Consider the following 17,449-nt stretch of genomic DNA (forward strand, 5'->3'; position numbering starts at 1 on the left):
TTGGTGTTATTCAGACTCTTTATGCCTTCATGGAGGGGAGTCCTGTGCGACATGCAGTAATGGAGAAGATTTCACAAGAAGTAGGATCCCAGTTGAAGACTTTGAAGTCACTGTCAAACACAAGATGGGCATGCAGAGCAGAAGCAGTGGCTGCTGTAAAACAAAACTACTCCATCATTTTACACGCTTTACAAGAGATTATCAAAACAACTCACTTATCCATGAACTAAATTCATTCAAGTTCATCTTTGCCTTTCACATGATGCACCCTATTCTCCAGATGGTGGTAAAAGTGAGTAAGGCTATTCAAGAACCAGATCTCAACTTACTTACTGCAATGACACGGGTGAAAAGCTTGCATAACTATTTGGCTGTGATGAGAAGTAGTCCATAATATTTTCAATCTATTTTCAATGACAGTGTGAAAAGGTGTGTAGAGACTGATATATCGATTCCCCCAGTTAAGAAGAGAAAAACGTCCACTCGTATTGATGACGCGTTTGAGTCCCAGCATCACTTTGATACAAAAGAGGAGCAGGAGAGAATAACTTCATTTTACCCACTCCTAGACTCAATGATTACCGGCATTGACCAGTGATTTGAACAGGAGACGTGTAAAATTGTGACTGCAATGGGAAAACTGCTGAGCTTAGACATTGGCAGGAACGATATGAGAATCACTGCCAACAAATTTAAAGTGTCCTTGGATGAGTAGGAAGCTGAAGTCGGATTGCTTCGGGGTTATGACAGATCTGTTCCTAAAGGTAGCACTACGAACACCACCAGACAGTGGCTTGACTGGCTAAAGGAATCGGATCGGTCTTCCATGTTCCAGGCCTTTTATACATCTATTCAATGCTTTGCAGCTTACCTGTTACAAGTTGTTCACGTGAAAGAGCCTTTTCGAAACTAGCACATGTAAAAAACAAACTAAGGCCTTGGCTACACTTGCAGATGTACAGCGCTGTGAGTTAAACCTGACTTTGTACAGCTGAGTAGGGAAAGCGCTGCAGTCTGTCCACACTGACAGCTGCCCAGCGCACTGTCATGGCCACATTTGCGGCAATTGCAGCGCTATTGGGAGCGGTGCATTATGGGCAGCTATCCCACAGAGCACCTTTTCCCATTCTGGCGCCGTGGGTTGTGGGAAGGGGGCGTGGGTGCGGGGGATTCTGGGTACTGTCCCAATGCCCCGTGATGCATTGCTTCACATCCCAGAAATCCCTTTGTTTCCGTCCACCTTTGGCGCCATCTTTCAACGGTTTCTGTGCAGTGCGATCTGTCTGCAGGAAATGGAGTCCAAACTGCCAAGGCGTATGCTGACGAGTCTCGCCAGCACGTCACGTTTGGCTGTCGAACTATTCCTTAAGATCCAAAGTGACAGTGAGAGTGAGGGTGAGGAGTCCGATGATGCTGTCGAGCCACGTAACGCATATGACACGAAATTGCTTGTGGCATTCACGGACATGCTCAGCACCGTGGAACGCCACGGAGATACAGCACTGCAAATGCCTTGCCAGTGTGGACGGGGAGTGAGTTACAGCGCGCTGGGGGAGCCTTTACAGTGCTGTAACTTGCAAGTGTAGCCAAGGCCTAAGAAGTACAATGTCCCAACAGCGCCTCAACTCACTCATGATTTTGTACATTGAACAAGAATTGGCTTCATCAGTTAATTACAATGATGTGATTGAGGAATTTAAGTCCATAACACCTGGTGAGCGACATCTCATTCTCTAAGGGTATGTCTACACTACGAAATTAGTTCGAATTTATAGAAGCCGGTTTTATTGAAATCGGTTGTATACAGCCGATTGTGTGTGTCCCCACATAAAATGCTCTAGGTGCTCTAGTCGGCGGACCGCGTCCACAGTACAAGGCTAGCGTCGACTTCCGGAGCATGGCACTATGGGTAGCTATCCCACAGCTATCCCACAGTTCCCGCAGTCTCCGCCGCCCCTTGGAATTCTGGGTTGAGATCCCAATGCCCGGATGATGCAAAACAGTGTCGCGGGCGGTTCTGGGTACATGTCGTCAGGCCCCTCCCTCCCCCGTCACAGCAACGGCAGACAATAGATTCGCGCCTTTTTACCTGGGTTACCTGTGCAGACAACATGGAGCCCGCTCAGCTCAGCTGAGCTCATCGTCACCATATGGCCTCTGGGTGCCGGCAGACGTGGGACTGCATTGCTACACAGCAGCAGCTGCTAACTGCCTTTTGGCAGTAGACGGTGCAGTAGACTGGTAGCCTTCATCGGCGATCTGGGTGCTGGCAGCCGTGGGGCTTGCCTTTTGGCAGTAGATGGTGTATTACGACTGTTAGCCATCCTATTACAAGTTGGGTCATCGTACGTTAGCAGAGTCTTCCCCGAGCAGCCGATTGTGCAATAGGCCTGAAGACCATCGTCATACGCCGCCCCGTATTTGCTGCCAAGCACCCAGAAAGATGCCGAGGGCTATCAGTCACGCTGCACCGTCGTCTTAAGATGTAAAAAATAGATTTGCTCTGTATTCATTTGCTTCCCCCTCCCTCCGTCAAATCAACGGCCCGCTAAACCCAGGGTTTTCAGTTTAATCTTTGGGGGGACCATTCTGTGTGACAGTTGTTTGTGTTTCTCCCTGATGCACAGCCACCTTTCTTGATTTTAATTCCCTGTACCTGTACGCCATGTCGTCACTCGGCCCGCCCTCCCTCCTTCCCCTAGTCCGTCAGATACTACGTTTGCGCCACAGCTCAGAGAGCCGAGAAGCGCCTTTTGCGCCTTTTCTTTGAATACTGGGTTGAGATCCCAATGCCCGGATGATGCAAAACAGTGTCGCGGGCGGTTCTGGGTACATGTCGTCAGGCCCCTCCCCCCTCGTCACAGCAACGGCAGACAATAGATTCGCGCCTTTTTACCTGGGTTACCTGTGCAGACAACATACCATGGCAAGCATGGAGCCCGCTCAGCTCAGCTGAGCTCACCGTCACCATATGTCCTCTGGGTGCCGGCAGACGTGGGACTGCATTGCTACACAGCAGCAGCTGCTAACTGCCTTTTGGCGGTAGACGGTGTAGCATGAGTGATAGCCATGGGGCTGGCAGCCGTAGGGCTGCATTGCACCAGCCCCTTGCCAGGAGATGGTATATTGTGACTGGTATCCGTCATCGTCGTACTGGAGTGGCTGTCAGTCATGGCCACCTGGGCAGACATGCTACTGTTTCGATGATGATGGCTACCAGTCGTAATATACTATTTACTGCCAATTGCCCAATATTGTCTGCTAAGCACCCAGAAGAGGCCGAGGGCGATGCTGGGTGCTGGCGGACGTGGGGCTGGCAGACGTGGGGCTGCATTGCTACACACCAGCAGCCCCTTGCCTTTTGGCAGACGATGGTATATTATGACTGGTAACCGTCGTCATCATACTGGAGAGGCTATCACTCATGCTGCACCGTCGGCTGCCAGCTTAAGATGTAAAAAATAGATTTGTTCTGTATTCATTTGCTTCCCCTTCCTCCGTGAAATCAACGGCCTGCTAAGCCCAGGGTTTTCAGTTTAATCTTTGGGGGGACCATTCTGTGTGACAGTTGTTTGTGTTTCTCCCTGATGCACAGCCACCTTTCTTGATTTTAATTCCCTGTTCCTGTACCTGTACGCCATGTCGTCACTCGGCCCTCCCTCCTTCTCCTGGTCCATCAGATACTACTTTCGCGCCTTTTTTCTGACCAGGCGCCATAGCTAGCACTGGGATCATGGAGCCCGCTCAGATCACCGTGGCAATTATGAGCACTAGGAACACCACGCGCATTGTCCTGGAGTATATGCAGAGCCAGAACATGCCAAGGCGAAACCCGGACCAGGCGAGGAGGCGATTGCAGTGCAGCGACGAGAGTGATGAGGAAATTGACATGGACATAGACCTCTCACAAGGCACAGGCCCCAGCAATGTGCAAATCATGGTGTCACTGGGGCAGGTTCATGCCGTGGAACGCCGATTCTGGGCCCGGGAAACAAGCACAGACTGGTGGGACCGCATCGTGCTGCAGGTGTGGGACGATTCCCAGTGGCTGCGAAACTTTCGCATGCGTAAGGGCACTTTCATGGAACTTTGTGACTTGCTTTCCCCTGCCCTGAAACGCCAGGATACCAAGATGAGAGCAACCCTCACAGTTGAGAAGCGAGTGGCGATAGCCCTGTGGAAGCTTGCAACGCCAGACAGCTACCGGTCAGTCGGGAATCAATTTGGAGTGGGCAAATCTACGGTGGGGGCTGCTGTGATCCAATTTGCCAGGGCAATGAAAGACCTGGTGATAGCAAGGGTAGTGACTCTGGGCAACGTGCAGTCAATAGTGGATGGTTTTGCTGAAATGGGATTCCCAAACTGTGGCGGGGCCATAGACGGAACCCATATCCCTATCTTGGCACTGGAGCACCAAGCCACCAAGTACGTAAACCGCAAGGGGTACTTTTCAATGCTGCTGCAAGCCCTGGTGGATCACAAGGGACGTTTCACCAACATCAACGTGGGATGGCCGGGAAAGGTACATGATGCTCGCGTCTTCAGGAACTCTGCTCTGTTTCGAAAGCTGGAGGAAGGGACTTTCTTCCCGGACCAGAAAGTGACCATTGGGGATGTTGAAATGCCTATCGTGATCCTTGGGGACCCAGCCTACCCCTTAATGCCATGGCTCATGAAGCCGTACACAGGCAGCCTGGACAGGAGTCAGGACCTGTTCAACTACAGGCTGAGCAAGTGCCGAATGGTGGTGGAATGTGCATTTGGACGTTTAAAAGCGCGCTGGCGCAGCTTACTGACTCGCTCAGACCTCAGCGAAAAGAATATCCCCATTGTTATTGCTGCTTGCTGTGCGCTCCACAATATCTGTGAGAGTAAGGGGGAGACCTTTATGGCGGGGTGGGAGGTTGAGGCAACTCGCCTGGCCGCTGATTACGCGCAGCCAGACACCAGGGCGGTTAGAGGAGCACAGCAGGGCGCGGTGCGCATCAGAGAAGCTTTGAAAACGAGTTTTGTGACTGGCCAGGCTACTGTGTGAAACTTCTGTTTGTTTCTCCTTGATGAACCCTCCAAACCCCCCCCCCGACCCAGTTCACTCTACTTCCCTGTAAACCAACCACCCCACCCCACCCTCCCCTCCCGCTTGCAGAGGCAATAAAGTCATTGTTTTTTCACATTCATGCATTCTTTATTAGTTCCTCACAGAAGTAGGGGGATAATTGCCAAGGTAGCCTGGGATGGGTTGGGGAGGAGGGATGGAAAAGGACACACTGCATTTTAAAACTTTAACTCTTATTGAAGGCCAGCCTTCTGATGCTTGGGCGATCATCTGGGGTGGAGTGACTGGGTGGACGGAGGCCCCCCCACCGTGTTCTTGGGCGTCTTGGTGAGGAGGCTATGGAACTTGGGGAGGAGGGCTGTTGGTTACACAGGGGCTGTAGTGGTGGTCTCTGCTCCTGCTGCCTTTCCTGCAACTCAACCATACGCTCGAGCATATCAGTTTGATGCTCCAGCAGACGGAGCATTGCCTCTTGCCGTCTGTCTGCAAGCTGACGCCACCTATCGTCTTCAGCCCGCCACTTGCTCTGTTCATCCCGCGATTCAGCCCGCCACCTCTCCTCTCGTTCATATTGGGCTTTTCTCATCTCCGACATTGACTGCCTCCACGCATTCTGCTGTGCTCTATCAGCGTGGGAGGACATCTGCAGCTCCGTGAACATATCGTCCCTCGTCCTACGTTTTCTCTTTCTAATGTTCACGAGCCTCTGCGAAGGAGAAACATTTGCAGCTGGTGGAGGAGAAGGGAGAGGTGGTTAAAAAAGACACATTTTAGAGAACAATGGGTACACTCTTTCATTACAAGGTCGCATATTTCGGCTTGCAGGCAGCCATGGTAGGCCACAGTGTTTTGGTTTTTTTAACCTTCTTAACATGCGGGAAAGGTTGCAAACAGCAGCGCATTTCCCATATCAAGGATGAATTGGGTTGTCCATTTAAAATGCGGTTTCAATGTAAAAGGAGGGGCTGCGGTTTCCCGGTTAACATGCGGCACAAACACAAGTAAACCCCCCCCACACACACATACACACACGATTCTCTGGGATGATCACTTCACCCCTCCCCCCACCGCGTGGTTAACAGCGGGGAACATTTCTGGTCAGAAGAGCAGGAATGGGCGCCTCTGAATGTCCCCTTAATAAAATCACCCCATTTCAACCAGGAGAGCTTTCTGGAGATGTCCCTGGAGGATTTCCGCTCCATCCCCATACACGTTAACAGACTTTTCCAGTAGATGTACTGGCCGTGATTGCCAGGGCAAATTAATCATTAATCATTAAACACGCTTGCTTTTTTTTTTTGTAATGTTTACAAATATTTACAAAGTTACACTCACCAGAGGTCTCCTGTGTGCCCTGAGGGTCTTGGGTGAGTTCGGGGGTTACTGGTTCCAGGTCCAGGGTCACAAACATATCCTGGCTGTTGGGGAAACCGGTTTCTCCGCTTCCTTGCTGCTGTGAGCTACCTACAGTACCTCCATCGTCATCTTCCTCGTTCCCCGAACCGTCTTCCCTGTGTGTTTCTCCAGTGAGAGAGTCATAGCACACGGTTGGGGTAGTGGTGGCTGCATCCCCTAGGATCGCATGCAGCTCCGCGTAGTAGTGGCAAGTTTGCGGCTCTGCCCCGGACCTTCCGTTTGCTTCTCTGGCTTTGTGGTAAGCTTGCCGTAGCTCCTTAATTTTCACGCGGCACTGCTGTGTGTCCCTGTTATGGCCTCGGTCCTTCATGGCGTTGGAGATCTTTTCTAATACTTTTCCATTTCTTTTACTGCTACGGAGTTCAGCTATCACTGCTTCATCTCCCCATATGGCGAGCAGATCTCGTACCTCCCGTTCCGTCCATGCTGGAGCTCTTTTGCGATCCTGGGACTCCATCACGGTTACCTGTGCTGATGAGCTCGGCGTGGTCACCTGTGCTCTCCACGCTGGGCAAACAGGAAATGAAATTCAAACATTCGCGGGTCTTTTCCTGTCTACCTGGTCAGTGCATCTGAGTTGAGAGTGCTGTCCAGAGCGGTCACAATGAAGCACTGTGGGATAGTTCCCGGAGGCTAATAACGTCAAATTCCGTCCACACTACCCCAATTCCGACCCGCAAAGGCCGGTTTTATCGCTAATCCCCTTGTCGGAGGTGGTGTAAAGAAACCGGTTTAAGTCGAAAGAAAGGGCTTCGTTGTGTGGACGTGTCCAGGCTTAATTCGGTTTAACGCTGCTAAAGTCGACTTAAACCTGTAGTGTAGACCAGGCCTAAGACAGGAAGATGAAGAAACCTTAATCTGTTTTGGTCAATTTGGGTTAGCTCATTATCTGGTTAAAGATAAAGATCATGAAAATTGACTATATCTTTGTATAAACCTGGTTATCACTACAGCAAAAATTTGGTATTTTGTCTAATATTTAAGTTTGTATTTTTAAGTAAAGTTTAGTTGTTAATTTAAAAAAAAAAAGTTTAGTTAAGTTTTAGTTTCTTTAGTTTGTTTGATGAATAAAAATAATGTCCTTTATGACTGAGTATTCAATAAATGTTCGCCTTTAAAAAAAAAAAATTCCCTGGGTGCACATCCTAATGAAATGTGCTGTGCATGCCTATGGTCTTCTGTGTGGCATCTCCCATGGTTATTAAGGTCTAAGCAGTTCCTGAAACTTGCCCATGGTCCAAGCATTGAAGGGGTTTCTCTCCAGTATGGACTGTCTGATGTATAACAAGCTGTGATCTCACAATGAATCTTTTCCCACACTGCAGGCAGTGCCAGGGTGTATCTTTCTTGGGGTTTGTCAGCTGCGCTCTGGGATCCTCCTCTCCTCCCCCACCGTTAATAGATCCATCCACTTTCTGCCCTGGGTGGTTTCTCAGCAGCCTCTCTGGGTGTTACTCTGTATAAAGGTTATACAGGGTAATTTCCTAAGTGTTCGCCCTCTTTATCACTAAGAGAGATATGCACAAACTGTTTGCCCCGCCCATCAGTAACAATTACTCATACTAGGTTTATTAATAAGCAAAAGTGATTTTATTAAGTATAAAAAGTAGTGGTTTTAAGTAATAAAAGACAGAACAAAGAAACTCACTAAGCCAAATAAAACAACATGCAAGGCTAAGCTTAATACACTAAGAAACTGGTTACAAATAATAGTTGGGGGCCCTGAGATCAGTCTCTCTAGCCTGAGACACCCTTGTTTCTATGATCTTGGAGGACTCATGTCTACCCAACCCTCTGGCTCCTCATCTCTATGACCTGTGGAAGCCCCTCCCACTCCCTGTAGCTCCAGGGGTAGGTGGGGGAGGAAGAACCCTTGGGGCTGCAAGAGGAGCAGAGGGGCCCTGAGGGGTAGATGTGGGGGCTGGGCAGGGGGGTAGAACTAACAGCCGGGCTGGGGACAGGCAGAGGTGGAGGTGGCAGGGACACAGCGTGAGGCCATGTAAATCAGGAATTCCTCAGCTGGGCTCTCTGAACACGCAGTGCTGACTCTCCTCTTTGTTTTCTGAGGTGCTGAATTTATTCAAAGCTGGCTAAAGGTGTGTGAAATATGTTGTTCGCATTTCTTCTGCCCATCAGCAATTGCTGTGGTGTGCAAGACGGTGTTTGTGGGATGGGACCTGCTCCGAGAGACAGTCTCTGGGCATGTATCTACACTAGGATGCAGGTTTCTTACTCTGTATACAATCTGTGTGTAGACTAGGCAAGTGGTGGTTTTACCTCAGTGTAACTGGTCAGAAGAATCTGTCTGCTGGGGGGTGTATAGGAGGGTTACCGGTCACCTTGATTAGCTACACTGAGGTGAAAGCATCACTTGCCTCATCCCCACTAGGACTGTATAATGAGATCAATGCCTCATATCTGGTACTGCATTGAAATAAACCTTTCTCTTAGGGTGCACATGACCTAAAAGATGGGATCTAAATGCTGAGGAAGGAGACACCCCATCTCGGCCAGGGCTGTGACTTTTTTTTCTGTGAGCTTCTAATTTAAATGAGTGGGGTGGGATCCATGAAGGGACTCAGGCGTTGCAATGCTGAGGGTCATTGGACCACATTTTTAGGTGTCTAGAACATCACAAGAACAACACTGCAACCCACAAAGCCTGACATAGGTGCTTAGTCTCGCTATACGATGAACAGAGACAGGTGCCTTAAAATGCCATCCACAAGAGCCAGCATGCTAAGTGGGGAGCCATCTAGACTAGCCAATGGGGATTGCTAACAACAGGGTGCGTCCTAAGCCCCGCCCCTCTCTCAAAGATAAGCCCCTGAGGCTATGTCTACACTACAGTTTATGTCAGCAGAGGATGATCTGATGAATGGAAAATCCATCTTCTAAGAGGAGATGCAAAGAGCTTGACTTGTTTAGTCTAACCACTAGAAGGCTGAGGGGAGATATGATTACTCTGTAGAAATACGTCGGGGGCGGGATAAATACCAGGGAGGGAGAAGAGTTATTTAAGTTAAACATCAACATGGATCCCAGAACAAATGGATATAAACTGGCCATCAAGAAGTTTAGGCTTAGTTTAGACTCACAAGCACATATATCACCACCCAGCTCTAACGGCAGAGTACTTGCTTGTGAGACACCCAGCTCTGAAGGCCTCCAATAGCAGCACAGAAGTTAGGGTGGTCACGTGAAAAGTGATATTCACCAATATCGCTGTTCACAGCAGACTTATCACCCCATTGACACCCTAACTTCTGTGCTGCTGCTGCACCTGGGATTGAGAGACTGAGCATTTATCCCCACCTCCCAGCTAGGCCTGTTCCTTCTTCATGAGCCCCAGCCAACTAGGAGCGGGGCCAGGGTTTTTGGCGCCCTAGGCGGGGGTACTTCCGCGCTCACAGTCGTTGTCGGCAATTCTGCGGCGGGGGGGTCCTTCCACGCTCCGGTCTTTGGGGCACTTCGGCAGCGAGTCCTGGAGCGAGTGAAGGACCCTCCGCGGAATTGCCGCCGAAGACCTGGAGCGCGGAAGGACCCCTCGCCATCGAATTGCCGCCGATGGTGGCAAAATGCCGCCCCCCCAAATCCTGGCACCCTAGGGGACCACCTAGGTCGCCTAAATGGAAGTGCCGGCCCTGCAGCCAACTGGGGCTCTTTAAAAAAAACCAACTAACCCACACTGATCACGCCTCCCTTGACACATTCCTGTGCCTCCACTGGGAGGCTCTGCCCCACAGTTTGAGAATTGCTAGTGTAGAGAGTCACCATGGAGATTGGTAGCCAAGAGGGTAACACCTGCTCCTTTCCGTCTCCGGGATCCCCAGAGAGAATGTCCGAGCAGGAGAGCAGAACAGATCCGATTAACAATAACCTTGCAAAACACATTTTGGTGGTTTCAACTATAAACATTCCCTCCATCCTTCAGCCCCAGCGAATTCAATGAGACTGAGCAAGAATTGGGCAGGTGGCATGGGCGACGGGTATATTTAATGAAATCAGACCTCCATATGAAGCTTTTCCCGCAGTCAAAGCACCTCTGGAGTCTCTCCTGTGTGGATTGCCTGATGTTGAACAAGGTCTGACCTTTGTATAAAACTTTTTCCACAGTCCAAACACTTGTGGGGTCTCTCTCCTGTGTGGATTGCCTGATGTTTAACAAGGTTTGACCTCACTGTGAAACATTTCCCACAGTCCAAGCACTTGTGGGGTCTCTCTCCAGTGTGGATTGCCTGATGTTGAACAAGGTTTGACTTTTTTATGAAACTTTTCCCACAGTCCAAGCACTTGTGAGGTCTTTCTCCTGTGTGTAATGCCTGATGTTGAACAAGGTCTGACCTTTGTATGAAACTTTTCCCACAGTCCAAACACTTGTGGGGTCTCACTCCTGTATGGATTGCCTGATGTTTAACAAGGTTTGACCTCACTGTGAAACATTTCCCACAGTCCAAGCACTTGTGGGGTCTCTCTCCAGTGTGGATTGCCTGATGTTGAACAAGATGTGACCTTCTTATGAAACTTTTCCCACAGTCCAAGCACTTGTGGGGTCTCTCTCCTGTGTGTAATGCCTGATGATAAAGAAGGTGTGACCTTCTTATGAATCTTTTCCCAGAGTCCAAGCACTTGTGGGGTCTCTCTCCTGTCTGTAATGCCTGATGACGAACTAGGTGTGACCTCTGTATGAAACTTTTCCCACAGTCCAAGCACTTGTGGGGTCTTTCTCCTGTGTGTAATGCCTGATGTTTAACAAGGTGTGACCTTCTTATGAAACTTTTCCCACAGTCCAAGCACTTGTGGGGTCTCTCTCCTGTGTGGATTGCCTGATGACGAACTAGGTGTGACCTCTGTATGAAACTTTTCCCACAGTCCAAGCACTTGTGGGGTCTCTCTCCTGTGTGTAATGCCTGATGACGAACTAGGTGCGATCTCCGTATGAAACTTTTCCCACAGCCCAAACACTTGTGAGGTCTTTCTCCTGTGTGTAACGCCTGATGTTTAACAAGGTGTGACCTCTGTATGAAACTTTTCCCACATTCCAAGCACTTGTGGGGTCTCTCTCCTTTGTGGATTGCCTGATGACGAACTAGGTGTGACCTCTGTATGAAACTTTTCCCACACTCCAAGCATCTGTGGGGTCTCATTCCTGTGTGTAATGCCTGATGTTCCACAAGCGTTGACTTTCTTATGAAACTTTTCCCACAGACCAAGCACTTGTGAGGTCTTTCTCCTGTGTGGATTGCCTGATGTTTAACAAGGTTTGACTTTCTTATGAAACTTTTCCCACAGTCCAAGCACTTATGGGGTCTCTCTCCTGTGTGGATTGCCTGATGTTTAAGAAGGTTTGACCTCTCTGTGAAACTTTTCCCACAGTCCAAGCACTTGTGCGGTTTCACTCCTGTGTGGATTGCCTGATGTCTAACAAGGTCTGACCTTTGTATGAAACTTTTCCCACAGTCCAAGCACTTGTATGGTCGCACTCGTGTGTGGATTGCCTGATGTTGAACAAGGTGTGATCTCACAATGAATCCTTTCCCACACTGAAGGTAGTGCCAGGGAGTCTCTTCCTTGGGATTTGTCTGCTGCGCTCTGGGATCCTCCTCTCTTCCCCCCCCGCTAATAGATTCATCCACTTTCTTCCCTGGGTGGTTTCCCAGAATCCTCTCTGACCTGTGCCAACTTCCCCAGGCTTCTGCCTGCTCCAAGCACGGGGAAAAATTCCCTTCAGCTCTTCCCACGAAGGTCCCCTGCGGTTCCACTTCCCCGGGAACTTCCTCATGATGATTCCCCTCCTCGTTCTCACTCCCTTGCTCAGCACCTGCTGGGAGAGACACAATCCAGACAGCAGTCCTTGTGCTGGGGAGAAAGAGGAATAGCACAAAGGGAAAACACAACACAAAGAATGAGCAATTTGGCTCCTCCTCCACATCCCACCCAAACACTCACAGGGAAGAAAAGCTGGGAAGCAAACTCCTGCAGCTAAGAGGCTGGGTGGAATGGCGTGAGCTATATCTGATGACTGCAGCCTTGTCCTGGCTGAGATGAGGAAGAACTGAGGGTGCTTACTCACACCATATTTTGGGATTCTCAACTTGTTCCTTCATTCCCTAGATGGTTTCTGTGTCAGTCCTCACCTGTACGGGTGCATCTCGGAAGCCTTCTTTCCTTGCAGGCCTGGAGATCGGGCACCCACGGCTCGTCCCCTCGTTCCAGCCAGGCAATCAGTTCAGGTTTGGGAATGGGAAATCCTGTGCAGAGGGTGAAATCAGACCAGATCAGGGTGTTTGGAGCATTGGTCAGTATTTGTCACAAAGGACATTCTGTGAGTGGAACATTTCCCTGTGCTCTGCTGCAGGAACGTGGAATCCAAGAGGATGGGAACATGGTCACTGAGTCCCCTTGCGCAGAGGAATTTGTCTGGGGAGGTGAATTAAATTATTACTACACTGTCACTAGGAGTTCCCAGGATCTGTGATCTCTGGGGGTCTTCCTGACTCACACACAGCTCTGGACTTAAATAAACCCCTGCCTCTTTCTAAACCCTGCAGAGCCCAGAGCCCTCCCCATGGCTGGAGCTATTCCCAAGGAGGGAGGTGAACAGGGATTGTGTGTGCAGCCAAGAAACAACACAGACAGGACAGTGCTGGATTTATGCCCCTTTGAAAGCTGGAGGCGTGGGGATGGTTTAGCTTGTCCATTGGATTTTGACACCCATGTCCCACTGGAGAGGGCAGGGAGATGCAAGTCTCTCTCACAGGGCAGCTGTGCATTATGGAACCACTCACCTCTGATCTATCTGACATAGGAAGAACATGACCAGATTCAGACATGCAGACCCCACAGCTTCTACTATCTGAGGGGATGGGAATTCCTTACCCAGGGAGGTCACTGTCTCGTAGTTCTCCTGCATGACGTCCCTGTAGAGGGCTCTCTGAGCGGGGTTCAGCAGAGCCCCCTGTCCCTGGGTGAAATACACAGCCACCTCCTCGAAGGTCACCGGCATCTGGAACACCAAAAGTCCCCCACTCAGCACCTGCTGCCCCAGCCACAATTCCACGAGTCACGCGGGTGGAAGGATAAAGAAATGGAAGATCTGGGATCACCGGAGTATCAGAATCCCACCCCCACCCTGCTCAGAGGAGGCAGGACGCTTCAGGGGGTGGGGAGAAGGTGAGAGCTCCTTGTCCCCCCCAGCACACGGAGCAGGGCAGGGTCTTCTCGTTTTCCTCATGCCTGCCAGACATAGGCTGATACGGGAAGCAGAGTTCTGAGCCAGAGACAGGGACAGGAATACCAACACTTCCCTTCATATTTGACAGCAGCCTCAGGCTAGTGGGGTCTCACTCCAGCACTGGGAGCCTTAAAAATGTTCCCAGCTCTGTGCAGGGGGGTTGTATCGTCTGTGAGAAAGTGGGGAATGTCCCTTCTCCCCTCCCCCGTCACCAATGGGCCCACTCAGAAAATCAGCAGGTTTATCACATCCTGTCTCCTCCCTGCCCCCGCCCAGGAGCTCCCTGAAAATCCCCTACCTGAGCTGGCTCCATCACAGACATTTCCCTTCCCTGTGTCCTGGAAGACGGGCCCATCTGGAGCAAAACATTAACGTGATTCTTCAGCCTGTCGGGGTGAGAGAGGCGATGGGGGAGGTTACAGAAGGGGCTTCAGTCCATGTCACCCCCCGATTGCCCCCCAGACTCTTCAGACCCTCCCAGTAACAGTATCTCTGAGCCAAATGCTAGAAAAAAAAGCAGAACTAAAGGGGCCACTTTGGGGGATTTCCCCACACTGCCGTGTAAACTCCTCTCCCTTAGGAGCAGCAGGAGCCCTCTGGTGGCATCACCTAAAGAATGAGCTGCCCTGGACTCCCCCAGCAGCCCCCAGGGACAGGCAGGCAGAGGCTGATCCCATTGGCCCATCCACACTCCCTGCCTCCCAAAACAGCAGTGACTCCGGTGTGGCTGAGATGTGAATCCTGCCCAGAAATCAGACCAGGGCCCTGGGCGACCCCAAAACTCATGAGACACAGACCCCACCAGCACGGGTGTGTCTGACAATAACACACTGGGAGCAGGGTGTGGGGGGATGGGTTTTTGCCTCTGTCCCCCGCCAGTCTCCCCACACCCCCCTTCCCTCGCAGTGCCCCCGACTCACATCTTCCCCATTCCAGCCTCGCTCCCCTCAGCCCCACAATCAACCCGATCCCTCTCCATCGCCCCATCGTCCCTTCAGTGCACCCCCGCCCCCATCCCAGCCTGCCCCCCGCATCCCCAGCACCCGCCTCCTGCCCCCCCCGCTCCCCCCACCTGCCCTCACCCCCTGCCCCTCTTTATCCTCCTCCCCCTGCAGCCCGGGGGTGACGGGGGGCTCTGCCCTGGGAGAGGCTCCTGGGGAGCAGCGGGAAGGGCCCTGCTGGAGATTCCCCTCTCCCGGCTGCAGCCAGGGCTCCGGGCTCCCAGCACCAGCCGCCGGGGCTCGGGGATCTCGCCAGGAGCCTGGAGCCAGAGTCACCGCAGCGGCTGCGAGTCACTTCCTGCTGCCGGGCCTGAGCCCAGCGATCGCTCCCCCCAGAGCCGCCTCCCAGCTGCTCCTGGGTCCTAGCGATCAACCCATCGCACTGAAGCATCTCTGTGTCCGGCTCCTGTTCCACTCACAGGCTCTAAGGTCAGAAGGGCCCATCATGAGCGTCTAGCCCAGGGATTCTCACGACGAAATGTGGTGGCCTCAGAGTGTGGCCAGCAACTCTCACTGGTGGCCGCTCTGACACTTTCCCCTGTAATCCTAACTAACTTTAGGAGAAACCAATAAATATTCAAAGAAGTGAGCAGCCGTGGGTGTCTGAAACCATTACAAGGCTGGCTCCAAGATTCCTGCAGGGTCTTCATCCCCAATTTTGTTGCGATCACTCAGGACAGAGGCTAGGGTGTCGTATCCCCACTCTGGGGTGCTCTCTTCACTCCGGACGCATCCCTGATGTCGCTATTCAGCATTACATTGAGTTCAGAACAAATACGATTTATTAAACAGCAAGTAATAAAAAAAATAAGTAAAACATGGGAAAGGGGAAAGGAAAACATGATGTCATCCCACGCTGCCCAGGGTCCCCCCTCGCTCTCCCCAGCTGTTCACCACCCCCAGCTCCAGACTGCTCCAGCCCCAGCTTCCCTCTGCATCAGTGCTTCTGCTGCTCTGCCTCCAACCCAGCTCTGGCTGCTCCTCTCCCCTTAGCTCTGCGCTTCTCTGGCAGGCAGCTCCAGCTCACACAGCAAATGAGCTCCTGACTCCCTCATTGGCCTGCCTGCCCTGTCAACGAGGTTGACCTAGAGCCTTGGCCTCTCTCCATTCGCCCTGGGGACTAGTCTGAGGGTTTTCATTTCTCTTTGGCCCTTTCTGTCTTTTGGTACTGGGAGAGGCCAACCAACCCCCCCCTGAACTAAGTTTCAGTAAGGGGCCAACACTCATGGGGTCAGGGAACTTCATGGTGTGTGTGAGCTCCAAAGCATCCTTCAGGTGAATTATAAATTTCTTTGTTTACCCCTTTCTTCCTGTTGGTGATGGACGGCCAGATAAGAGTTTTCTAACACCCACAGTCGGTCCTTTGTCGTCTCTGAGGAGTTTGAGTGGGACAATCCCCAGAACTATGACATATTTCAGTAACAAAAACTTTGACATATGTCTGGGTCTTTATGGACAGATCCTCGTCTTTGAGCCTGCTGAGCGGGTTTTGCCATAACAGCAAATGTCCGGGGGTGTTTGCAGAGCACAAGCACTGAAGCTCAGAAACATCCCTTATTAGTCACCTTCCCAACTAGCCACTTGCCCTGCATCCACAGCTGATTGATTGCTGCGAGATCCCGCCCACCCAGACCCAGACTCCCAGCCCTGGGAGGGGGGCGGTGTGTCCCACAGGTCTGCGCTGACTGACAGCTGTTGCCAGCACCCTGCCACTGTGACAGCGGCCAACACTGCCCTCACCTCATGAGTACCCCCACAGCACCCCCTCCAGCACTCCTGTCAGCTGCGACCACCCATCAGTGTCCTCTTTTGGGGCACCTGGAATATGGTCAGCCTAGCAAAAAACATACATTAAAATCTCACCATTCTACATGCACTGGTGTCACACGCATTTCAACTGCACAATATTCAGCAGATCATGAGTTTTCCAGTGATCCCTCACCAGGCACACTTTGCACACAGTATGTCATAACCCTACACAAGTGGTGAACATGGGGTGCAGAGGTTATCACAAGAGGGATCAGTGTGGGGCGAGTGGGGCAAAGAAACTCTCTGTCATCCCAACGCAGGACACGGGGGACATGGGGAGGGCATGACCGGCTGGCTATCGAGGGCCGTGGAGGCAGGCAGGGAGAGGAGCCCCTCCACAGGCTTGGCCCAGGTCTACCGGAGCTGCTGGTGAGAGGAACCCCTCCCTCAACCTGGCCCAGGACCACAGGAGCTGCCACGGCTGGGGAGAGGTGCCTCTCACCTGGCCCTGAGCTGCTGCGGTAAGAGAGGGCTGGGGGGAGTCCTCTCCCCACTGCAGTCGGCACCCCAAACTCCTCACCCCCAGCCCCACCCCCACAACCCACACTCCTAGCCAGAGCCTTCACTCCCTGCACCCAACCCTCTGCCCAGCCCTGAGCCCCCTTCCACACTCCAAACCCCTCGCCCCCAGCCCCACCACATGAATTAAGTTCTGTGCACCAGTATGGAGATGATGTGTCACATACTGGTGCATAGAACCAAATTCATTCCACACATGGATGTAAAAAATGAGGGAACACTGGTCAGAACACATCAGATGCTCAGAGTGAGTTTACACTAGGAAACCTGGTGGAGGGTCACAGAGATCTGCTGGCTAATCCCGCCTTGGTGTATAGGGAAAGCTGCACACAGAGATCAGCACTTCTTACATGTCAGATTTAAAAATTTTATTAAGATGATGTTAAAAAAAAAAAAGTGAACGGTACAGAGTTT

At 51.4% G+C, this 17,449-nt stretch overlaps 2 protein-coding genes across 8 annotated transcripts in view; both read right to left on the reverse strand.

The window, feature by feature from the left end:
- LOC101948742 (zinc finger protein RFP-like) overlaps positions 1–17,449 on the reverse strand; it is a 1,201,957-nt gene that overhangs the window by 746,182 nt on the left and 438,326 nt on the right. The window lies entirely within an intron of this gene.
- LOC122173302 (zinc finger protein 436-like) overlaps positions 5,128–17,449 on the reverse strand; it is a 132,804-nt gene continuing 120,482 nt past the window's right edge. Inside the window, exons 1-5 of one of the 7 annotated variants that reach the window (XM_065564414.1) lie at positions 14,005–14,759; positions 13,352–13,478; positions 12,610–12,723; positions 6,392–6,979; positions 5,128–5,785 (exon numbers count right to left, since the gene is read on the reverse strand). In XM_065564414.1, the coding sequence (XP_065420486.1) occupies positions 5,283–5,785; positions 6,392–6,979; positions 12,610–12,723; positions 13,352–13,478; positions 14,005–14,061 (1,389 nt within the window). In that variant the 5' untranslated portion in view covers positions 14,062–14,759 and the 3' untranslated portion in view covers positions 5,128–5,282. Of the gene's footprint in view, positions 5,786–6,391; positions 6,980–8,039; positions 12,332–12,609; positions 12,724–13,351; positions 13,479–14,004; positions 14,760–17,449 lie in introns of those variants that run through there. The other 6 variants (XM_065564408.1, XM_065564409.1, XM_065564413.1 and 3 more) reach the window with 6 other exon arrangements.

Source organism: Chrysemys picta, chromosome 12, assembly GCF_011386835.1.
Source record: "Chrysemys picta bellii isolate R12L10 chromosome 12, ASM1138683v2, whole genome shotgun sequence".
Lineage (NCBI taxonomy): Eukaryota > Metazoa > Chordata > Testudines > Emydidae > Chrysemys > Chrysemys picta.